This window comes from Notechis scutatus, chromosome 4 (assembly GCF_049901735.1).
Source record: "Notechis scutatus isolate UNSWTSFEM ecotype Mainland chromosome 4, rNotScu1.2, whole genome shotgun sequence".
NCBI lineage: Eukaryota > Metazoa > Chordata > Lepidosauria > Squamata > Elapidae > Notechis > Notechis scutatus.
Window position 1 is genome coordinate 48,585,544 of NC_142012.1, and position 25,611 is coordinate 48,611,154.

Below are 25,611 nucleotides of genomic sequence, written 5' to 3' on the forward strand. Positions count from 1 at the left end.
GCAGGCGGGAGTGTCTTCCCGCCGAGGAGCGGGAAGGGTTCCGCCTGGTGGGCGGGGCAGGCTGCTGGAGCGGGCTGCCGTGCGGCTCGGGCGAGGTGCGGCGCCCGCGAGTTAAAAGTTGCTGGGAAGTTGCTCGGGTGCTGGGAGCAGGCTTTTAAAGTGCCGCCCGAGCAAAGTTTAAGCAGCCTGCCCGCCCGCCCGGCGGAACCCTTCCCGCTCCTTGGCGGGAAGGCGCTTCAGCCTGCAAACTTTGCCTTTGCAAAGCCCTGGAAGCCCCGAAGCCGAGCAACTTCCCAGCAACTTTCGGCTTCGTTTTAACTCGCGGGCGCCGCGCCTGGCCCCAAGCCGCACAGCAGCCCGCTCAAGCAGCCCGCCCGCCCACCGGGCGGAACCCTTCCCGCTCCTCGGCGGGAAGACGCTCCAGCCTGCAAATTTTGCCTTTGCAAAGCCCTGGAAGCCCGGAAAACCGAGCAACTTCCAGCAACTTTCAGCTTCGTTTTAACTCGCGGGCCGCATGGCGGGGGGAAGCCCGGGCGCCGCCAGGTTGCCTCCTCCAAGCAGCCCGCCTGCCCGCCCGCCTGTTGGGCTTCCCCCTCCTCCCGCTGCGCGGCTCGGGGCCAGGCGCGAGCGCCCGCGAGTTAAAGCGAAGCAGAAAGTTGCTGGGAAGTTGCTCAGGTGCTGGGAGCAGGCTTTTAAAGTGCCGCCAAGCAGGACCGCCGAGCCGGGAAACGGGGCACCAAGGCAGGGCAAGGCTCCACCAGCAGCGGCCTAGCTTTAGGTGGCTCCAAGCAGCCCGCCCGCCCGCCGGGTGGAACCCTTCCCGCTCCTCGGCGGAAGACGCTCCAGCCTGCAAGCTTTGCCTTTGCAAAGTTTAAGCCTGGAAGCCCCAGAAAAAAAGGGGATCGGCGGGGACTCACCTTCGGAGTGGTCGCACTCGAAGGTGATTTCGAACTCCCAGCCGAGGCCTTTGCAAATTTCTTTCTTTCCTACCCTAGATCGCTCCGCACTGTTTTGCAGCTTTGGGGGCCACGCGGCACAGGGCAATCGCCACGCCCAGCGATTTTTTTTTTCAGGGCGGGCGCATTGGACAGACCAACGGGCGGATGTGGCCCCGGGCCGTAGTTTGCCCACCCTGTGCTATACCAAATCATCAGTGTATTCAAATTTGCATCCCCTTATCGCGGCATATCTGATATGTATAAGTTGAATAGTATAGGTGCCATTACAGAGCCCTGTGGGAGGCCATTGTTTAATCTTCTTACCTTACTTACATTGTCCCCCATTATTATCTGAAAGGACCTATCACTCAGCATGTTATTAATTAGTGGACAGAAATTTTTGCAGGGATAATATGGCAGAGTTTGTATAACAACCCATTCTTCCAAACTGTGTGTATGCCGCAGTTAAGTCTACAAAAATGGCCATGGTTTTAAGACCTCATTGGAAACCTACTTCAATATAACCTGTTAGGCTTAGCACCTGGTCTGCACAGTTCCTGTCTTGTCAGAAGATGGCTTATTCCACGGGCAGATGTTCCTCTATTATGGGACCTATTCTGTTTATAATTAATCTTTCCAGGAATTTGTAACAGATCAAAAGGGCGATTGAGCGTAGCTTTCAACTCTGCCTTTAGTTTGCCAGGTTTTAGAAGTGATATTATTTTAGCTTTTTTGAATTCTGGTGGGAGGCTGCCACTGGAAACTATATCTGAAAGGAATTTACCAATCCAATTCTGCATGCACCTCCTGGAGTTTATCAGAATTCTGGATGAATGCCATCAAAGCCTGGTGCTTTACCACATTCCAGAGTAGCAATGGCAGTGTCAATTTCCTTTACAGAGAAGGAACAAGGGCTCTCAGAAAGCGTCCAGCCCCACTGCTGAAAAGCTGAAAGCGCTTTCTTGATTATAGTGGAGTGTCCTTTCACCCTTGGAACTTTGGAGAGAGCTACAACTCAGGAGTCTATTTGGTCAGGAGTTACATTGGGTGTTTGTTCTGTGGGTTGTCTAACTTCACCCAGTTTCCTTAATAGGCTGCAAGGTTTTCTGCTGTATTTGCTGAAATTTCGTGATTCTGCGTATTGTTTCCACTTCTTACTTCAAGCTGCATCCAAGCTGTATAAGAGAAGAATATCTGGTAGAGTCCTTCAGTCTCTTTGTTCCAACCTGAAATGTACTCTCTTCTAAATCCTCAAGGAATATGTCTTTTTGCACAGGTGATTATTGCTTTCATAAATCTATAATATAGTGCTGAATACTTGGTGGAATTTACTGCATAGTTTTATCAAGATTTGAAGGCATTGAAGAATCTATACGGAAATATTTCTGAGACGATGACCCAATGGGTCACAGGTTGTCTAATTTCAGTTAACAGTAATACTGTGAAGCACAGAATATCTTGTGATACTGCACCACTAGTGATAAGATAGGTTGGATTTAAAATAGCTAAGTGTGGCAATTATTAGGTATTTATTCTGACAGGAAAAGAAAGCTATTTCCAGTAAGCTGGTTTAATTCAAAACAAATGTATAACAAAGCATAGTCATATCTTTAGTTTGCTATGATTGGAAACACCAATGCATCCTACAGAAAATGTATCTCTTTATTATCAGTCACAAGCAAATTGTTTAAAATCGTATTTCTGGTTGCTCACAGAAAAAGTACTACTGCACATGGAAAACTGGTAAGCATTCCCCAATTAACTAGACATTTTATCTCAGATTGCAGCACCAGTAAGTTTTGCTCTCAAAATGAAGCTTAAGTTCCTGCTTTGCATTACATCCATTCCATTTCCAGATTCTTCTGAGTTTTTTTATTATCTACAGTTGTGATATCTGAATTTAGCAATTATAGCTATCACAGCTCATAATTTGCCTCTAAATCCAAATCAAAGACCTAATTCAGCTCATGTTTGCAATTGTAATTGGAGACAAACAATGATTTGCACTAATCATAGTTTTCCCAATTTAGAGGTTATATCTAAAACTATAGAAATCAGAACCAGGAAATGTAAGAGGCATTGGGATTCATGGGTTCAAGCTGTAGCTTCAAATACAAGAAAATCATATGACATATTACAGTTATTTGTTTCATTTTATCTTACTACATTTATATAAAAAAGTCAATTTCTATTCTGAATGCACCACTGCCTCTAAAAAGGTTATACCATAATGCTAGATTACAGCAGGGGCTGCATGTTGGGAAACAGGTTGTGCAAGTGGCGGGCAAGTGCACCAAGCTTCATTTGTGCATGCGCAGGAACTAGGTTGCATGCACAAAACCATGCCCTCCCCACCACTGCCATCACTGCTACTGCTGCAGGTCCATGGAATTAGAAAGTGTTAAGAGGATATAAATAAAATTAATTAATTAAAGAACATATACAGCAGTAATATACAGACTCACCAATACATATGTCACCATCTAATAAATTGTCATCCTCAGAGGTCTGGAAATCCATGATAACACCAGCTCCATCTAGCAATTCTTCATCACTACTAGCACTAGTTATGCTGTTGTAACTATTTCTATAGTAACCTCTATGGAACAGTTGTTCAGACTCCATTTAGCTTCCTTTGTAAGCTAAAAGAAGAAGACAGAAATAATTAGATGTACACTTCTTTTTAAAGAGGAAAAACAAAAAGGATTTTTGAAGTAATATACATGTTAAAAGTGGAATATTTCAATGAAGCTATAATTAACAGAGAGTGAGGGGTCCTTGATGCTCTTTCAGCTTAATTGTTTTCTTGCAAACATTTAATTAGCCAGTAACATCATCAATGCTAGTCCTGTGCTAGTCCACTAGCTCATGTTACCTAGTTTGGGCAATGAAATGTATGAAAGAAAACAACCCCACCCAGAGGACTCCCTCATGTCAACTCTGAGCTACACATTTCTCCCTTATTGTTAACAGAAAGTATTATTCAGACAGGAGCAGATGCTGAAAATTATTTAAAAGCAGATTTGAGATTTTTTTAATGAAGTTTTGACTTTAATATTTTGAATGCTTCTGGCACTAATGTATTATTTATACTACAAAAAAACTACAGAACTTCAAAAACAATTTTCACTGCCAAAAACATTTTTTGAAATGTATGCTTAAGAAAATACATTTCCAAAAATAATGACTGAAGGGAAGATTTCTTAATGGAAGGACAGAAAAAAGATAAACATATAAAATCTAAGGCATGTATGAAGAGAGCTTCTTTTGAGCAATGGAAAAAAGGAGGACTGAATAAGTATAAGACAGAAAAATGGAAAGTATAAGTGTGATGAGAACAAATTTCTAACAAATTAACCTGAGGGCATATTTTGTATCTAATGGTGATTTGACTAATTCATAATTTTCTATCAGACAATCTTCATAATTATGACACCTGAGTTTCAATACAGGTAGTCCTTGACTTACAGTGATTCATTTAGTGACCAAAGTTACAATGGCACTGCAAAAAGTGACATGACCATTTTTCACACTTATGACTACTGCAGCATCCCCCTGGTTACATGATCAAAATTCAGACACTTGACAACTGGCATGTATTTATGACAGTTGCACTATTCCATGTGCAACCTCCTCAGCTGGCTAATGACAAGCGAAGTCAACAGGGGAAGCCAGATTCACTTAACAAGTGTATGATTCACTTAACTGCAGTGATTTTCTTAACAACTGTGGCAAAAAGAGAATAAAATGGGGCACAACTCACTTAACAACTGTCTTCTGTCCTAGCAACAGAAATTTTGGGCTCCATTGTGGTCATGGTTATCTGTAGTTTACAGCACCATTGCCCTAATTCACTAAAGCATAATAAGCAGAAGACATTCAACCTTCAGCAAGTAGAAAGTTTTGCTTGCAAGTTTAGCTCTCTTAACATTTGCCAGGAGGGAAATTGGTGAAATCTTTATGCTCAGAACATGGAAAATGGTCCCTAAATTTCAGCTAATATTAAATATGTGTGTCTATTGTTTTTAAATTTAACATGCTATACTGATGTATATTACATAAAAATGGAATTCACGTAATCTTGGAATCAACATGTTTACTGAGTTTGTCTGGAACTAATTAATTTTATGATATACAGATTGCCACTGAATTTAATTCTATTTTGTAATTCATCACATTAAAATACATTTTTTAAAGAAATGGCTTTGAAACTGTATTATTGGAACTTTTATTTTCAGTTCTTCATCTAACAATATTCAACATGGAACATTCTCTTTTCCTAGCAGCCTCACACAGCAACAATATTTTTTTTGTATTATCTATAATGAAATCTTTGTCCACTCATTTGCTAACAAAACAGAGTCCATCCGGGCAGTGGGGTGAGTGGGTGTGCAGACAGCAGCATAATTCTAGAAACAATCATGGTAACGTGAATGTGTCATAATCAAGTGCTACATTCACATTTCCACACATTTAGAAGTACTTCTTTGAAAATAATTCAGTAGCACTACACAGTCCAATTAGCACATAACCAAGTACATTCAGTCTAATTTTTTTCCTATCACAATGAACTATAATCTTTAAGACTTACAAACTAAGTTAGCAGCTGTGCATTTAGCAGCTTTGGGTCTGAAAACTTTGGTATGTATAATTTATATTTACATACCATTCTCAAACCCAATTGGGTTGATTGAAAGTATTGTGAAGTAATCTGCATAATCAAAAAATATGTTACCTTAAGTTAAAAAAAATAAAAGTATCAGTAAGGGCTTTAACCACAGAACTACTGTAAAAGTCGAATAAAAAAAAGACAGAATATTTCTCCTTGTTTCACACTTCAAGATGGGATCCCCTTGAAAGATGAATTTGCTGTATAAATACATGCCAGTAGCCAAATCCTAAATTTTGATCACATGACCATGGGGACGTTGTAATGGTTTCAAGGGCAAGGACCAGTTGTAAGTTACTTTTTTTAGCACTGTCATAACTTTGAATAGTTCTTAAACAAATGGACATAAGTTGATGACTATCTGTGTAGTCATTCTTTCCATTCAGTTAAAACATTGGTTTCTTATACCACAGTAATTGCTTGGTGTCACTTAAAATTTAATCCATACCTTCTTTTCTGATATTTCTACCACCAATTGTTTTATTTATTTGCAAGGTTTATAAGCCATTTTAAATGTATCAATAAATAAAACATTTTAAGGAGTCTACAATATGCTATCTTTGAAAAATTCAAATTGAAAACAAAAATGAATCAGAATATAAATAATATAGGGCAAATCTGTAAGAAAAAGAAAAAATGTAAAAACTGTGAATATCACACTTAGTGGGCGATCAATAAAAATACTATTTCTGTGCAGATTAAGCCCTAGCCAGAGAATTCCAGCTCTCTGGCCTGATGGAACTGCTTTAATATGTTTTAATGGACCTTTCTAGTCAGGAAGGAAGGAGCCATTCTGATGTCTGTATATCTAAGCATCTGAATTCTCTATCAGACTCCAAAAAGTATACAGGTAGTCGTTGACTTATGACTACAGTAGAGCCCAAAATTTCTGTTGCTAAGCGAGACAATTGTTAAGTGAATTTTGCTCCATTTTACGACCTCTCTTGCCACAATTGTTAAGTGAATCACTGCAGTTGTTAAATTACTAATATGGCTGTTAACTGAATATGGCTTTTCCATTGACTTTGCTTGTCAAAAGGCTGCAAAAGGTGATTACATGACCTTGGGACACTGCAACCGTCATAAATGTAGAATCATGTGACCATGGGGATACTGCAATAGTCATAAGTGTGAAAAACGGTTATAAATCACTTTTTTCAATGTAACTTTGAACAGTCACTAAATGCACTGCTTGAAGTCAAGGACTTCCTGTACTATACAGGTGTTATGTGGGCATACCATGGAACTCTACTACTGAACATATCACTGCATTATGGACCAGCTGAAGCTTCAGAATGCTCTTCAAGGACATATAGCACTTTGTGATTATACAAGTAGAATGGGACTAAGGCATGAGTGACCATAAGCAATACCTCTTGATCTAGGAATTGGTACCACTGGTGCATAAGACATAATTGTGCAAAGCTTCTCCTGACCACGCTGCCATCTGTTCGACTGTTACCCATCCAGAATCAATTATAGAAAAACATTGGATTTTGCCCTTAAAGCTCACAGTCACTCAGTCTTATCAAGGTTGAGCTGAAGCCAATTCCTTCTCATCCAGACCTACACACCCTCCAGGCCTGAGAAAGCACATCAACAGTATCACTTAAGTGGTTCAGGCACAGCTGTACCTGAATATGGTAAGATACTTAATTTTAATATTTCAGTTAAGTACAAATCAGACCAGAGGTTTCTAAATCTTTTCAGGACAGAAAAAATGATAGTTAAAAAAAATTATCAGAACCCCCTAACTGACAGGGACATCTCTAGTGATAAAAAATGGGTTCATTTTGTTGGTCTTAGACTCCCACATAACCTCATCAAGTTCTTTTGAAAACTAGAAAAGTTGAAAAAAAACTTGAATTATTTTAAAGAAATCCAGAAAATTGAAAAGTAGCAAAGTCGTTGCCAAACTAATTAGTATAATGGTCCAATTCAATCCCTGAATTTTACAAAATATTTAATTCATTCTTCTTGAATGACCATCTGTTATATTATGCATACATAATTACAACTCATGAGTGTCATATGACTTCAAAAAATCTTATATTATAAAATCTTATTGAAAACTCATATTGTTAGCATTCCTAACATCCCTATGTATCCACAGTACTGTAGGGTTGGCATATTTGCATTATTAACCCTAACATTTTGATTACCGCCAATAGGAAAATAACTTTCAATAATTTTTATTCCATAAGAAACTGGATAAAATCTATCAAACATAAAAGCTATTCAATTCCACAAGCACAATAAAAAAGTTACAGATTTTTAATCGCAACAGCAGACTTATATACCACTTCACAGTACTTTACAACTCCCTCTAAGTAGTTTACATTTAGCATATTGCCCCCAACAATCTGAGTCCTGATTTTACTGACCTTGGAAGAATGGAAGGCTGAGTCAACCATGAGCCAGTCAGGATCGAATTCCTTAATCCTTAATTGAACTTTTTAATCAAAAAGTTTTATAATAAAATTTGGGAACATTTTCAAGGAATATTAAGATCTAACATACCAAATCTTTGGTATGTTAAGGCACATAATAAAAGGAGAACCCTGTATTGTTTATATCAGCTATAATAGCTATAGTATCTTGCTCAGCTGGATAGGTCTGTCCTACATCCTGCAATAGGAAAATACCATGGCAGGAAGAGAAATATAAGGACAATGATTATGCAACTTCAAAATTAGATTCAAAATTTGGAACAAAAGAAGATCAAGCACATAGTCAATTGGATTAAAACTTTTCTAGTGAAAGATGGCCTTACAGAAGTAGTTTCATATACATAATATTCTAAAACATGCTGTGCTAGGCTTAACCTGTCTCCAAAGTCACATCAAGGCAATGATTTTGGTTAAAACAGACAGCATTAAACATAGCCTAAAAATCATAACAACCTCCTCCTTTTGCTTTCTTGGGAAATTCAAGTAAATTTTAAAAGAAATATTATAGGATGCATCCTACAGAAACATTTACCTATGCATGTCTTCTTTAATTCAGTTAAAATTAATCTTTCACAAGTATTATTCAATTCACAAGATACAATCGGCAATTTAATGAGGACATTTCTCACAGGACAGATTCCAAAAAAATATTCATGGAGCAAGGAAGAAATTATTGAATACCAGAAAGATTGTCCACAGTTTTTCTTTTTCATCCATATAGTAGGGATATTTTGTCCAATAAGATACCATATAAAGTTCCTCCCTTTTTTCCAGAAAGGAGAAAAGGAGAGCAATAAAAAGTAAAGCAGCATTAAAGTCAAGTTTAAAATCCCTGTAAAAGATTGCCTTTATTTTAAAAAAAATGAATCACAGCACAATCTATGATTTCTAATGTGCTAAGACTGTAAACTCTCAGAATTTTCTGTAACTTAGGACTTCTTGTCCTAACATATCCAGAAAGCACCAGGATGAGGAACGCTGGCTTCAGCATTTCGCAGAGAAAAACTTTTATTAGTTAACCTCCTGCTACTATAAAGTCAAGGGTAGAACAGCCAGAGCCTTTGAGACCATGCCTCAACTTACATTTTCGTTCCCGTTTTAAACGTAACATATATTGAAAGGCAGGCTTTCCTCCACCATCTCTCTTGCAGTTAAATGGCGGCAGGAGGTGGAGGGAGGAGTGTGTCTGTCTGGTGAAGGATGCCGGCAACATCTCTAGCTAGACCACATCTCTTTCACTCACGCACACCTACTGTAATGTTTGTCACACTCTAGTTCTGCGATTACGTCTCTGAAAATGATCCCTGTCTCTATCCCCGATCTAGCGCCCAGGTAAAAATCCACCCTACCTGGCCGCGTGGCGCCGCCTGGTGATTCCCGGAGAGGTTCTCACGCATCCTCCTGCTCCTGCGCTAGGAAGAAAAAAAACCCACCACTCTGCGAGAAAGGGGGCGGGACTTCGTTAGAAGCAGGACCAATTTCTCGAGATCAAATCCTACCAACCAATCAATTGCCGACGCCGTTCGTGTTACAGCTTTTTTTTTTTTTGACGGAAAGGTAAGCTTTCTGTGCTGCGCAAGCGCAACGAAGGACTTTATAATTGGACTGGCAGCAGACGCCAGCTTCCAATTGGTTTGCGACTTTGCGCATCCGCCTAGACTGGTTTGTCAAATACCCAGCGTAAACTTGTTGACCCTTTAGTAACAACGAGGGGTTTCTCAGTCCCATATCTGCCAGATGTCTTAAGATTTGAACTTCCAGATAGGAGCTAATAGCCTGAACGACAACTGGAGGACACGTATTTGAGGAAGATAGACAAACTTAACACATATAGCTTGCATTTTAACACATACACCCTTTCTAGTTTAACAAATGCAGTTTGTAGTTCCCCAAAATGTATGTCTATTAGTTTCCTAAATATTATTGCAAACCAGTACCTTTAACTCAATTTTACTTTTGTTTGCCTTAGAATCAGTGTTGATTCCTGGAAATTGCCTAGATTTTTGTCTCTGCAATTTCCTTCGCAAGATTTGGAAGTGATGTGCCATAGTCTTCTTCCAGGACTGAGAGGAGGGACTAGCACAAGGTCTCCTAAATGATTTTGTGCTGAGGCTGGGCTAGGACTCAACAGTCTCCTAGTTTCTAGCCTTACCCATTTCTTAGGGCAGGGCTGTCAAACTCCCTGCCCACAGGCTGGATGCATCATGCACTGGCCATGCCCACACCCAGTTTAGCAAAAAGGAGGAAAGTCCTGACACATCACATGACACCACCGTGACAATGTGAGTTTGACAGCCCTGTCTTAAGAGCATCTCAGACTAGTAAAGGATGAGGATCTGGAATGAGTGCTTGTAAAATAACGTTGATGGCACAACAGTAATTAAAATATAATTTTAAATCAATATTTAATAATTAACACTTTCAGTAGTAAGGATTTATTAACCTCTTCATGCTTTAAAATCAACACAGCCAAGGCAGAATTGTGCAGAGAACTAAATGAAAAACAATGATCACTAGCAGAGATTCAAAATTATTTTTGAAAATAATCTAGAATTTCTACCTCCCAATCTGCCAAACCAACACAATAGTGGATCTGTTTAGCAGGACTGCAGTATTAGAAAAGATGTGAATGAATAGTGAACATGGAAACAATGTTCACTATTCATTCCAAACAAAACTCTGCATTTTGGGAAATGCTTTGAGCAGCAGAATCCCAGCCAACCAAATTATGTAGTATAGATGGCTTTGATGAGTCCCCAAATGTACAAGTAAAATATATTTTGCTCTCATTCTAGGAAAATGAATCATAAACCAGTTTTCTGGAGGGTTGTGTTTTTTTTGGGGGGGGGGGTTGCTGCCTGGAAATACCAAGAGACTGTGAGCTCTACAAAACCATGATTTGTTTTTAATGGTAATAGTTCTTTTAAATGTTTTGTAACTTCATCAAGGATTTGTGTTTCTATATGACTGCTGAATTTGGTTAATTTGATAGGAGTGCGTTTCCTGACCTACTTTCCAAATTATGGATATCTGATAGCTGAATACATCAAGGTATGTTAGTTTGACTTGGAAATGGGCAATTTTTAAACCGATTTCTGAAGTTCATAATTTTGCTTGGAAGATTTGAGTATTATAATAGTTATAATATCCCGATTTTGTACGATTAATAAAGTTAATTGATTTTGATGGCAAAAATTGTTCTCTCTAGCCATTTTAAGGAAATATTGAATTGCAAGTAAGTAATGAAATGTTTCCAGTGAAAATTGTGGACATTTTTGCAGCAAAAATAAAAACAATTCTTACAAACCCAGAAATTGGACCAACGTAGCTGGCTGGAGATAGGCATATGCAGTTCTAGTTTGTTCTTGACAATTTTAGAGTTAAGAAGTGAATTATTCTTAATATTGAAAGGATTAGAATTTTCTTCTGTGCTCATCTATAATGAGTGCTTACTTTAAACGTGCCCACTGGGGTACTTACCTTCAATAAATTACAAGATTATTTGTGGCTTGGTTTCCACTGAGTTAATACTTCTACTAATTCTACATTTGTAGAATCAAGTATTTTCTTATTAGAAAAAACAATGAAGCCACATAATGTATAAAAAAATATTTATTTATTTATTTATTTGATTTGATTTGCCAATTGTTTACAAGATAATAAGTATAAGCGTATACATAGTTGTGAATACATGAAATGGGTACATATAAGAAAAATAAAAGAATAAGAGAAACAATAGGACAGGGACGGTAGGCACGTTGGTGCGCTTATGCACGCCCCCTACAGACCTCAGAAATAAGCTTGTTTCGCTTATAAATAATAATTATTTATTATTGTTAGGCTTTGAGCTCAGAAATAAGCTTGTTTCGTCAACTATTTCATCAACGGTTAATTTATATGCAAAAGAAATAATATAATAAGAATTAAGGTTCTGACTTAGTACACACAGCACTAACGCGTGCAATGTAAACTACAGCATGCAATAGAGACGAATCTTACGTTCAGCCAGCCTGCGCTGCGCTCCCCCTCCTTTCTAAGGCTTCCACGTCGTCACGTGGCCTTTCCCTCGCCGTTGCTAGGGTGAAGCTGTAAGCAATTAATGTGGCGCTCCCTGTCTGGTAAATCCAAACTCATAGGTCCCGTTTCGTCCAATGAGAGACAAAGTTTTAGGTCGCCTTCCTATAGCAAACCGAAAGGGGTGGGACCGAAGGTTGAGGCTTCGGCTGAAGTAGTTGAAGAACGAGATGGGCTCTCTAATGAAGTGCAGAGACGTGGGAAGTTTCTTGTAGCGGGGCTCGGATGGCTTTTGTCATATTACCACAGGTTTGATATTTGTTCCGTTGTGGACGGACCGCTGTTGCCTTGTAAGTTGCCTCAATTTTATGTTTTAGTTCTTTCTCTGGAATGGGTGTGTCCAAAGCAGAACTGCAGTGATCATTCTGAAGCGAGAAGGCCTCTCGTTACCAATCAGAGTCGGGCAAGCTATGTTGGGAGCCAGGAAACGCAATTTCGGAAGATATTGTAACATAAATGATGATTTAGGGAATTCTTCTCTACAGCTTATTAAACGGTCATTAGCATTCAGAAACTACCATAACGTGAAAGTCTGCTGGAAAAGTTAAAATCTCGCTTTGTGCTATCAATTGCTGTTAAGATGATTAATTCAAGGATTAACATTCTTGAAAATGTCGTTACTGCAGTTTAATATAATGCAATAGGTTTTTTTTCTTTGAAGTCAAAGAGAAACGACTTGCATGTTATAAACAAACTCATGAGGGATTTCTCCCTCAGTCTTCTATGATGGGCTGGGGAAGATGATCTACCTAGAAGCATCCAAGTATCAAACCTTTATCTTAAAACAGTAATATAGCTTGTTTTGAACAGGAATAGCTGTATAACAGATTGGATAAGGCTGTTTCTCTTAACGGGATTTCTGTTTGCTACCTTTTAGCTACTAGTTACCAGGTGTGTACACAAGACACTCAACCCTATATTCAGGAACTTATTTATGCCAGCAGTTTCATAGACATGACACAGCTAAATGTTTCCTTATTCCACGCAAGTGAGATGTGCAGAAAATCAGCAGAACAGAGGAAATCAAGCCATTTGCCTCGCTCTGCTTCAGTACTCGGCATACTTGGATTCTGGGCCTTGTCCTCTCATTTTTTTTTCAAGTCAATAGACGTTTGTCCTTTTTCCCAGCCTTGAGAGTTGGAGACTAATGTCCTATGTTTATATAAGCATTTCCCCCCCCTAGTTTGAATGCTGTTAGTTCCCACCTTAGCAAGTGCTGCTGGAATTTAGATTTACCAAATCCTAATTTTCTACCCAATGACCTTAATTATTCGTTTTAGGTAGACGATAAATGCTTTTTGGTAGTTGGAGTAAAATTTTGGTTCCCTACAAACTAATTTCTTTGAGGCAGAATAAAACTGCTACTAATACATTCTGCCACTCATCAGGTGGTAAAATTGAGTTTCTGCAAAAGTTCCACCTTTTACTATAGACATTCGAAGAGGATAAGCTGATAGAACCGAGAACTCCAGATCCAGAAAAATCAATAAGTAATATTCTAGTATATCAAGACATTTTCATTCTCTAAATATGATTAATCCCTAATAGTTTAAGGCAGTTAAGCATCTTATTTTACCCATAGTTTATATAAAGTAATATTTAAGTCTCCTAATTATAAATGTGTTCATTAACAACCCAAAATTTTACTTGGGAGCTATTTCCAAAGAAAACTTGAATGTTGGAAATAACTAATTTAGCATAAACCTAATTTAGGTAAACATACATAAGACTAATTTACATAACTGAGATTGAGATTCAGACTTAATGAAACTGTTCAAAAAATCTAAACTATCTTTGGTTAATTCAAGCTATACTAGTGCTATACTAGTATAATTAAAAAGTTATTGCTTTGGTGATGTGCCTTATCCTTAGAAATGACATGCAATGTCATCTAAAAAGTTTATATACTGTATAAGTTATACTGGCTCAGGACAAACTGGGTAATTTTTCTATCCTGGTTACCCCCAATTCACATATCTAAAATTTAATTGATAACACAAAAGAAAAATGTTGATACATAATCAGTTTCTAAATTCTCTGTTTTAGACGGCTTGTGGCAACAAAAAGTAACCTTACTTTAATTTAAAAGCAAAATCTTTACACTGAACTTCCGAGTTTTTTTTAAACTCAAAATTGTGAAAACTATCAGGATACTTCGTAAAGTGTATTAGTGCAAGGGAAGCATCCTCTTTGAAGCATTATGCCAGTGTGTCTTTTGCAAGGGTTAATATGGTTATATGCTCTCTCTGTTTATGCATGTACAGAAAATGCTATTGCAGTGAAGCAAAAATGCATGTATATACAGATATGCAAACTGTCTGGGAAACCTTCAAATAGCTACATTGACCTTAGTAATTGCCTAGAAAAGTTCCTGCAGTGTTCTTGGCAAAGTTTTTCAGAAATAGTTTTTCTCTGCCTACTTTCTAAGGTTTAGACTGCAGGAATGTCAAACTGGTGGCCCTTGGCCAGATGCTTCACGTACAGGCCACGCCCACCCCAGCTCCGCAAAGGGAAAACCATCGTAAAACGTCATGTGTTGGCAATGTGACACCACGAATTTGACCCCCCTGGTTTAGAGAGATTGACTGGACCAAGATCCCCCAATTGGCTTCCATTTTCTAGCCTGGTGCCTTAATGTTTGGTGTTGCACTACACCAAACTGGTTCTGATTCCTGAAGACATAGAAACTTTAATTTGAGGAGGACCTTTGTTTATACTAATATATTCTGTGAAGCTGCATTTAAATGCTTTGCACTGCTCTAAAATTTCACATGCATGCGCAGGGGGGTGGGGGTGGTTGCATGTGCATTGCATTATGGGTGCAAGTACACATGTGCATGTGTGCACGCATGCACTTTTGGCACACGACGCAAAAAGGTTAGCCCTCACTGGTGTAGGGTCATCTACGTAACTGCCTGTATCTGGGCATTCAGCAGTCCATTTGGCTTTATACTGTGAGTTGATGTCAAAGTTGTTAGACAGCTGTTGAGCGTGTGTCAGAGAGGGCTTCCTGGATTTAAGCATGCCAATCGATTGATGAGGAAGATCAGCGTGCACAGGAAGAAGTGGGTTCTCATAATTTTGTTGTACTTCTTCACTAAGGCTACCTGCCTTCGTAGGGCTGGTGGTGCTATGTGGCTCAAGATGGGAAGCCAGCAAGTAGGAGTAGATTTTATGCAACTGCTTATGATCCTCACTGTATCATTTAGTCTAGCATCGATCTTGCTAGTGTGGCAGCTATTAAGCCAGATGGGGGCGCAGTATTCAGCTATGGAATAGACCAGGGGTGTCCAACCTTGGCAACTTTAAGACTTGTGGACTTCAACTCCCAGAATTCCTCAGCCAGCAAAGCTGGCTGAGGAATTCTGGGAGTTGAAGTCCACAAGTCTTAAAGTTGCCAAGGTTGGACACCCCTGGAATAGACCAACCCTGGTGCTGATATTCTGAGAGTAGAGGCTGAGGCTCCCCATCTAGATCCTCTTAGTTTCTGGAATAAGTTGTTCCTGGTATTGCTTTTAGCGGACATGTTCTCTAGGTGTTTCTTATAGGAGAGAGTCCGATCCAAAGTTACCCTGAGGTAAATGGCATGAGGATCATAAGGGAGAAGGTTGTTATTCAGGTAGGCCTTTGGGGTGACATTGGCAAGTTTGTTGTTGAGATGGAAACAGATAGTCACTGTTTTGCTGACACTGGGTATGAGTCTCCAGTCAGCAAAGAATTTTCCCAGGGACTTCAGGTCCTCAGAGAGGAGGCAGTCCAATATTTCCAAGTTTTTATCTTGCACTGCTACGGCCAGGTCACTTGCATACCCAAATTTACGTCCCCTTGTAGCTGGCATATCTGAGATATAAAGATTGAACAGTGTGGGTGCCAGTACAGAATCTTGTGGAAGGCCGTTGTTGAGTTTTCTTAACTTGCTGTAAAATTATGGACTGTCCCCTGGCACCACTAAACGAAATCGCCAGGACCCACTGCCTTAGCAGAGTGAGGAAAATCCTCAGGGATGATTCATACCCTGGTCAGCACTTCTTTACTCTTCTACCTTCGGGCAGGAGATATAGAAGCAGAGCCAGCCAAACGAATAGGCTGAAAAATAGCTTTTATCCGTGGGCTGTCAGACTTCTGAATGCAACATAACACCACAATTGAGTTTAATATGACAGACTTGCAGGGCCAGCACAACATACAACATGTTCATACTGGTGTAATATAATGTTACATACATATGGGAATGTGTATTAGTTATTTATTTGGGTTTAGGGATTCTATTTCTTTCATTTATTAAGTTATTGAGATATATATTTTATGTTTTTTGGGGGGGGGGCTGCACCAAGGAAGGCTCATTGAATTTCATTGTACACATGTTGTGCATTGACAATAAATTGATTTGATTTGATTTGCTAACACTGTCCCCCATAATGATAAGAAAGGATCTATCGCTGAGCATGTTGTTTATTAAATAATAGATTTCACAGGGGATGATGTGACTCAGTTTGTAAAGCAGACCTTTCTCCCACACGGTATCGTATGCCGCAGTAAGGTCAATGAATACAGGTGTGATTTTTAATCCTCACTGGAAACCAGCCTCGAGATGTTCTGTTAGGCTCAGCACCTGATCAACACAACTGTGATTACGACAAAATCCAGCTTGTTCCACAGACAGAAATGTATCTGTTATGGGTCCAATGATAAGTTTCTCCAGAAATTTGTAACAAGAACTCAGAAGGGCAATGGAGCAGTAGCTTTCTACTCTGTCTTGTGGTTTGCCAGGTTTCAGAAGCGATATTTTTGGCTTTTTGGAATTCCGGTGGGATGTGTCCACTAGAAAGTATGTTTGAAAAGAATTTGCCGAGCCAATTACTTGTTAGTCTCCCTGAATGTATTAGAAATTCAGGGTGGATGAACCTGAAAAGCTACATACATAGTTGTGTTCTTAACTGTGGTGGCCAAATACCACACAATTATGGCACAGCTAAGTATGTCTGAAGGAATATAGAGAATGCTTTTCTACTGTCAACCTCCACAAACAACATGAAGTTGTTTCAAAATTAGGTGATCTTACAATTGTCAACATTTACAAGCCACCTCAGATATCCTGGCCACAGCATGTTTTGGACATCAAACCTCACCCTGCAATTTATGCAGGTGATTTTAACAGCCATCATGTAAATAGGAACTATTGCTCTTCTGACGAAAATGGAGATCAGCTTTATGACTGGGCTGTTGCAAATAAAGTCAACTTGATTTCTGATGCCAAAGACAAAGGCGCTTTCCAATCTGCTGCCTGGAAATGTGTAACTAACCCAGAATTGTTAGTAATGTTGTATATTTTGTAAATTATTAATAAGCCAACTATTCCTATGTTTCCCATTCTTTGAAAAACAACTATAAAGCAAAGCAAACAAATAAACACAAACTAAGTATAGCTTAACTGAAACAAACAAACAAAAAAGCTTCTGGCTATAGTATATTTAAATCTTGATAGTATTAAACTGAGTGATTCAGAGCCCAGTTTAGAATGTAATGTTGATATAACAAATGCTAAAAGAATAAACTGATTTTCTTCATAGCTTATGAATAAGGATGCCTTAAAAAGCTACTATGGACAAATATATTAAGGTGCAAAAAATTGGTGAAGGATCTTTTGGAAAAGCAATTCTGGTTAAAGCAAAGGAAAATGGCAAACAGTATGTCATTAAGGAAATTAACATATCCAAGGTATGTTGCTCAAATTATGTTTCCTTTTCATTATTCTATTTACAAATACATTTTAATAAGTAGTGCTTCTTTTTTTAAGATGTCAAATAAAGAAAGAGAAGAATCAAGAAGAGAAGTTGCTGTTTTGGCAAATATGAAACATCCAAATATTGTTTTGTACAGAGAATCATTTGAAGGTAAGTCTTAATGATAAACTGATACTTTGAAGTCAGGCACAGAAGTCTTAAAACACGAACTTGATTATAGATATTAAATTGTCAGAATTTGCTTAAGTAGTATTTTTACTACTCAGGTTTCCTAGCTGGATTTCTTTGTTACAATTCCATGTCTGCTGACGAGGAATAAGCTAAGCCCCGGGTTATGAGTTCCTCCCCTAGTGTTTATAAACATGAGATAAAGCCCCTAGTGTTTATAAGCAAGTCCAAAAATTACGACATCACAACAGTTGTTTGCCCTTACAAACAAGTGTAGGTCTGCAACATTCACCCTATTTCCCTGCTCCCCACAACTGCTTCCCCTTCCCATTCGGCCCTTCATTTTCAAAGGCCTCATAGCAGTGGTGGGATTCAGCCAGTTCTCACCAGTTCACCCAAACCGTTAGTTAATTACTTATGCAATTCGGAGAACCAGTTGAAAATATAGTCCAAGAGAGTTTTTTTCCCCTTCTCCTTTCAGTTAATAGCTCCGGGCAGACAGTCAAGAACCACTTAACAGTTGCAGCTGGAGTACAGCTGACACATACCTTGAACAACAGAACCTGACAGGATTAGGGCAAGGAAATCCATCAATCACCCATCTAGGGATGGGATTAACCTCTTTCCTTCAGGAAGAAGGATATGATTACAAACATTTTCATTATAAAAAGTATTACTGTATTTTTCGGACTGTAAGACACACCAGACCATAAGATGCACCTAGATTTAGAGGAGGAAAACAAGAAAAAGACTAGACTTTTGCCTCCGCATGTCCCATTTTTGCCCTCCCTGGTCTCTGTGCGTCCTGTTTTCAGCAGGAAGGGAAAAAAACGGGACTCACAGAGGCCTCTGGAAGCCAAAACTGGAGGTTTTTAAGAAGAGATTGGATAACCATTTGTCTGAAATGGTGTAGGGTCTCCTGCCTAAGCAGTCCTTTCGGGTTGGATTAGAAGACCTCCAAGGTCCTTTCCAATTCTGTTATTTTATTCTATTCTTCTATTCTTTTATTCTATTCTATATTTATTGGAACAGTGCTATTTTATTGTGTTATTTTATTGTGAGTTGAACTAAGAAAAAATTTCCTAAGGGTAAGACCAATCAAGTTGGCCACGCCCACCCGGTCATTTAGGGCAGAGAACTGGTTGTTAAATTATTTGAATCCCACCACTGCTTCATGGGTGCCTATGGAGCATTTCAAAATGGAGGGATTTGCTCCATTTTCAAAGGCCTCATAGGCATCTATGGGGTGTTTCAAAAGGCAAGGAATCCCTCCATTTCCAAAGGCCCCATTTGCACACAGTTGAAGCACCCAGTCTCTGTTAGGTCTTCTGGGCAAAAAGTGTCCCCATGGTGGCAGAAAGGAATTAGAATTTCAAACGTTTATTGTCAGAGTAGAACATGTGTACCATAAAATTGGCTGAGCTTCCCTTTGTGCATCCCCCCCAACACAATACAGGGTATGCGCGTGCCGACTAGCTGGTCTTCGCACATGCATGCGTGCCAGCAAGCTGGTCTTCACAGGCTCGTGTGCATTGGAAACCAGAAGACCAGGTGGCATGCGTGCCGGGAATCTAAGGTTCCGGTTTCTGGTGCTCCCGCATGCACGTCAGGGAGCTGTTCTTCTGGTTTCTGGTGTGCGCTCCCGTTTCAGCACTCACTGCCGAAAAGGTTAGCCACCACTGGCATATAATATAAATAAACACCAACTTTTTTCTTTGTTACAGAAACTGGCTGCCTTTATATAGTAATGGATTATTGTGAAGGAGGAGATCTATTTAAAAAAATCAATGCACAAAAAGGAGTCTTTTTTTCAGAAGACCAGGTAATAGAAGGACCCTCTATGTAATTTCTCCCTGCCTGCCAATACTGATTAAAACCGGCTACAGAGAAATAAGACAAACACATAAAATGGTGCCTCTTACTCCCAGTCCTGAAAGCTGGTCGAAAAGGATATTAAGGTCAATTGTGTCAAAAGCTGGTGAGTGATTGAGGAGTACGAGAATGGTCACACCCTTCCTATCCCCCTTCACCATAGGTCATCAACAAGCGTAATTAATGCCATTTCTTGAACCCTGGCCTGAACCCTGACTGGAAAAGGTACAAATAATCTTCCTCCAGAATCCTCTGGAATTAAATTCCGACTCCTGTCTCCACCATCTTTTCAAGAAAAGGAAAGGTGGAGAGTGGATTATATTTGTCTAAGATTGTTAGATCTAGCTATGTTTGCTTGAATGGGTTACCATTGCCTTGTCAAAAGCTGAAAAACTGCACATTCCTTCAAAGACGCAAGCTAGCTTCTAGGCGGCTTTGACAAGTCTAGAAAAATTTGTGTTAAATATAAACGGCTTTGCTTGTTTAGAAAAGAGAAGACATTGATTCATGAATATGCAAAATAATGTTGAAAAGATACTTAATCTTTATTATTGTCACTGACCATATTTTTAATGACTTCATTAAAAAATGGACAAGTATGAAAAGCCACAACATAGGAAAGAAAGCATAAACAAACTCTATCTAGAAAGAACAATAAAAAGGTTAAAGTTTCCCTTTTGTGTCCAAGGCTAAGGCACAGTGCTCCGCTCCATTTCTTGACTGAAGGAAACAGCATTGCCCAAAAACATTTTCCATGTGGCCAGCATGGCTATATGCCAAAGTACACATAAAGGTGCACAGGATGCTATTACTTCCCACTGAAGTGGTATCTATTAATCTACTTGCATTTGCATGCTTTCGAACTGCTTCATGGGCAAGAGCTGGGGCAAGTAACGGGAGCTCACCTTATTGCACAGAGCTTGGAGCTCCAACCCAAGCTGTCAGGTCTCCAGCTGACAAGCTCAGCATCTTTAACCACTCAGTAAGACATCAGTATGATGAGTTGCTGATATTCAAATTGATTCTTTCAGTCTTGGTAAATTTGAATACAGGTAGGCCATATTTAACAATCATTGTTGAACAACCATCCAAACTTATAACAGTTCTGAATAAATGGTACTTATGACTAATTCTCAAAGTAGTTCTGACTGTTTCAGTGCCCCCACTGTCACATGATCATAATTTGCAATCTTCACGGCCAGCTTTTGACAAGCAAAGTCAAAACCTGCAAAAGATCATGTGATGTCATACAGCATGAGATTTGCTTAACAGTGGCAAGCAGAAGTACTGGAATTGCTGTTACTAAGCAGCACAATTATGTGATGTTGCACTTTAGGACCATGTTGCTTAGCATCAAACATTCTAGACCCAATTGCTGCTGTTAGCTGTGAAAGAAAAAAAAAATGTGGAAACCATATGATCTTGCCTATGTATGTTGTGTATTCCAATGGCTAGGAACTGAAGATCCCGAGCTGTCTTTAGGACAGTTCCTGGCTTCAGATTTGCAGTCAAAAAGAATACATAAGAAAATAGAGAAGGAGAAAGAAGGACAATGGTGATTGATGGTGGTGCCTTGAATCTCAATTCAGTATTTGTTTTTCAGGGGGGAAATATCTTACTGAATTACCATATTTGTGGGTCTGATATTATAAAGCTCCACTCTCGTGAAGCCCTGTCTATGAGCAACATAGGGGAAAAAGCAATTCAGGGTATTTGAAGATGCTTTTGCCTGAATGTTAGCTTGATCACTTCTTGTCTTTTCAAGAGGAAAGAAAAGGAGCCAATGAAGCTGACATTCCCATTTATGGGAATTTCATTCTCCATTACTTTTCCTTATTCTTAGAGGGAAGGACTTATTATGTTATGAGCACTGGCAGCATTTTGAAATGATAAGTCTTGAGAGGTTTATGAAAAGGTTCCCATTCCTCCCTTATGTAGTATTTTGCAATATACTACCTTTGAATTTTTTTTCTTTTTGTAAAAAAATTAAAGTAATTTTGAGAGTAAGTCATTGGGAATAAGCATCTCCCTGAGATTAATATTTACTTTACTCTCATGCTAAAATATAATTTTCTAACAAAAAGTAATTTCTTTGTAACTATAGATCATGGATTGGTTTGTACAAATATGTTTAGCACTGAAGCACGTACATGATAGAAAAATTCTGCATCGAGATATAAAATCACAGGTAAGTTAGATATAACCATTTTTGGTGGAATTTTAATAGGTATGCTGAAACCTTATGCTCACAAATATTGATGAAATAAGAAATCAAATCTGAACAATTCGTCAAACTGAAGAGCTGGCTTGTTCAAAGCAATAGTTATGCTGTTGAAATATAGTATTTCAGAAATGAGCTGTACTAAATATCAAACTCATAGTTTTTCTTTCCACTTTTTTTTGTATATATATATTTTTTATTCATAAACATTTTGAATACAGTGTATTGTCAGGTCATATCATTTACAGAAAAGCAAAGTAAGAACAAACAGAAATATTAATACATAACACTAATAATAATATTAAAATAGTTTTAACTAAATTTCTCTTTGTATTAGCTTATTTATAATTCTGTTGATTATATTGGAATATTTATAATTATAAACCATCTTTATATTTGATTCATACATAACAAAAATTTTCATCTAATTTTTACCTCTTATCCCTAACCTCTCATAAAATCAATTCCATGTTAGGTAATATTCTGTGTCTTCTTTCTCCTTTATTTTCCTTTATTTTCAATCTATCCATCTCTGCACAGTCTTAATATTTTCTGAATTACATCCTCATCTAACGGAGTGTTCTCATTTTTCCAATATTATGCAAATACAATATTTGCTGTAGTCAATACATGCAAAACTAAATATATAGTCCCTTTATCATAACCCTCCATCATTATATCCAACAAAAATATTTCTGGTTTTAGATCTCTATGTTATTTAATCATCTTTTGCAACTATGCATAACCATTCCTTTTATTTCTGGATCTTGTCTAATATTTCTGGTTAAAACTTCTAGTGTTAATATGAATAATAATGGGGATAATGGACAGCCGTGTCTCGTACCTTTTTTTTGTACAGAAATATTCTGTCGCATCTCTATTCATCATCACTTTAGTTCTCTGGTGTGTGTAAATTGCCCTTATCATATTTATAAATTTTTTGCCAATGTTCATACATTTTAATTGTTGCAACATAAATTGCCAATTTACATTATCACACTTTCACTGTCTACTTCATAGTACTCCAGTGTATTTAAAATTATTCTACCATTGTTTCTTCCCACTTTTTTCATATGTGTAGCTATGAAATGTTAAAGTTCTAGATTTTAAATAAATTATTGTTTCCTGTTATGCCTATTTGCAAATTTATTTAAATAAGGTTACAAACAAACTGGAGGTTTTAAGCAAGTTTTCCAAGTTTATACTTTTAGTTTCGTCCTCTTCCATTAACAGAAGTGCAGGAGCCTTAAGCTAATTTTAGCTCATAATATGAAACCAAAATTCTAGGCTAGAATACCTTCTCAGGAACAAGTTGTCCTCTAAATGAAAGTTAAATGAGCATTAAATGATGTAGCTGATGTTTAGTTAGGTTAACAGTATACAAACTATGGTTGTCCTAAGTATTCAAAAGAGGAGCTTTTCTAAATATTTTAACATAAATAAAACAATTTGTTAAAACGGATCCTTTGCAGAGCTTATCAGTTGGTTTCAAATCTGTTCCTGTTTGTGTACATGCACATAATTCCACTGTTAGTAAAGCAGCTATGCATGAAGGTCTATGCAGAGACAGCTGGGGTGTCTTGTTGCAACTGTGTTATTATTTATTTATATCCCATCTCCCACCGTTATTATTTTTACAAATAACTCCTCCTTTCTCCTTCTATTTTTCCCCAACAGCAAATTTGTGAGGTGAATTGGGCTGAGAGAAATGACTGGTCCAATGTCACGCAGCTGGACATAGTGGATTGCAGCCTAGTTCTATCATGAATTTAATAATTTTATAATTTAAAACATTTAGTATTTATTTCATCTTATCTTAGATTTCTTCACAGGCTCAAGGTTAACTCAGCCTTCCATCCTTCCGAGATTGGTAAAATGAGGACTCTAAACCGCTTAGAGAGAGCTGTAAAGCACTGTGAAGCAGTATATAACTACATCTCTCATCTCTAACTGCATCTCTCAGAAGGACTACAACTTTTTTTTTTTGAAAATATGCTATTTGTATATTAACTGTTACATGATCATAGTTAAGCAGTTTGATGACTCTTGCACTTTAATCAAACATTTTTTTTGCTTAGTGGCTGACATGTATTTTAAGTCATAAGATGAGATAAGTTTCTAAAGAAAGATTACTTGATTTTGTGCATTAATTTGCTTCAAAATAAAAGGTTGGAAAATAGCATAGGAAAAATGCAAGCATGCTTCACTTACAGAAGTTTGGGACTGAATTGTTGGATTTGCACTTCACATTATGTAGCCATGTTTGAATACAGCAAAATTGCTTCGTTTTCTACAACATATATTATAAACAATGGCTCTTTAAACCACAGTGATTGGATTAACAGAATACAAACCAAAACTAAACATTATAAACTGTATGTTATCTCTGAATAATATAATGCACATTCAGCCAAGAGTAATTTCTAACTATAATTGTAATCAAATTATTGTTCATATTTTTTAAAAGAATATGTTTTTTCTTCTTCTATTTCAGAATATATTTTTAACCAAAGATGGAACAATACAGTTGGGAGATTTTGGAATAGCTAGAGTTCTGAATAGGTAATGTTGAACAATCCCCATTGCCTCATTTCTAATAATATTATTAATGTGGTTATTTAACTAATACCATTTTATTTTTTATTTTAGTACAGTGGAACTTGCTCGAACTTGTATAGGAACACCATATTACTTGTCACCAGAAATCTGTGAGAATAAACCTTACAATAATAAAAGGTAGCATTTAACTACTTTCCATTGTAATCTAGATAGATACCGTGACCTTTTATTGTGCTATCACTTTTTTCATCTTGCTTGTTCTCACTTTGCTCTATTTTAGTTTTGTAGAGAAATTAGTGTGCTTTTATTTAGTCTTAATATAATAGTTTTTAGATAAAGGAATAAAAATATAATTTTTGACTACTAAAAAGCTGTAATATGTAGTTCTGACTCTATAAAGCAGTATATGTTCTACAATTAGTTAGAAAACCTAAGTATATAGTAAACATTTTAAAATACCATTATATATATTTGTCAATCAAAATATGTCTTCATAAGTAGCCATCTCATTCTGTGTAGTTTACTATGGCACTAGTAGGGATTGCTGCTGTTTCAGTAATATATTATAGAATTTTATTTCTTTCTAGAGGCTGGAATAAATGGCCTAGGAGCAAGTGGAACAGAAGCAGTAAGCAGGCAAATAATACTTAGATTGCAATCTGAATCCACTATACAGTGAGCCACAATTTCTTTATTTAACCTTTGAAAATCAGTCAGTAAGTCACAGTGGCTTGGATCACATAAAATGCTATATCATAAGCATGGTTTACACACCACAGGTTGGATTCACTGATAAATCCGTGTTCTGTCTTAATATAGTATAAGGAATCTAATAATTTCTTCCTGTTTACCTAAGTGAACCAAAACAGAATATATTTCAACTGTGGCATTTTTCCATGTTCTCAAACTCATACAA

General features: G+C 37.8%; 2 protein-coding genes across 5 annotated transcripts in view; one reads left to right on the top strand and one right to left on the bottom strand.

Annotated features, from left to right (window-relative positions):
* Positions 1 to 9,683, bottom strand: part of CLCN3 (Cl-/H+ antiporter 3) — a 46,708-nt gene extending 37,025 nt beyond the window's left edge. For 2 of the 4 annotated variants that reach the window (XM_087963350.1, XM_026678866.2), the window contains exons 1-2: positions 9,407 to 9,683; positions 3,404 to 3,580 (exon numbers count right to left, since the gene is read on the bottom strand). In XM_087963350.1, coding sequence (XP_087819476.1) covers positions 3,404 to 3,563 — 160 coding nt within the window. In that variant the 5' untranslated portion in view covers positions 3,564 to 3,580; positions 9,407 to 9,683. Of the gene's footprint in view, positions 1 to 3,403; positions 3,581 to 9,140; positions 9,373 to 9,406 lie in introns of those variants that run through there. The other 2 variants (XM_026678868.2, XM_026678865.2) reach the window with 2 other exon arrangements.
* Positions 9,684 to 12,259: 2,576 nt separating this feature from the next.
* The window catches only part of NEK1 (NIMA related kinase 1), a 56,458-nt gene continuing 43,106 nt past the window's right edge, over positions 12,260 to 25,611 (top strand). Inside the window, exons 1-7 of the mRNA XM_026678857.2 lie at positions 12,260 to 12,421; positions 17,702 to 17,849; positions 17,929 to 18,025; positions 19,768 to 19,865; positions 22,020 to 22,103; positions 24,631 to 24,698; positions 24,786 to 24,872. Coding sequence (XP_026534642.2) covers positions 17,733 to 17,849; positions 17,929 to 18,025; positions 19,768 to 19,865; positions 22,020 to 22,103; positions 24,631 to 24,698; positions 24,786 to 24,872 — 551 coding nt within the window. The 5' untranslated portion in view covers positions 12,260 to 12,421; positions 17,702 to 17,732. The remainder of the gene's footprint in view (positions 12,422 to 17,701; positions 17,850 to 17,928; positions 18,026 to 19,767; positions 19,866 to 22,019; positions 22,104 to 24,630; positions 24,699 to 24,785; positions 24,873 to 25,611) is intronic.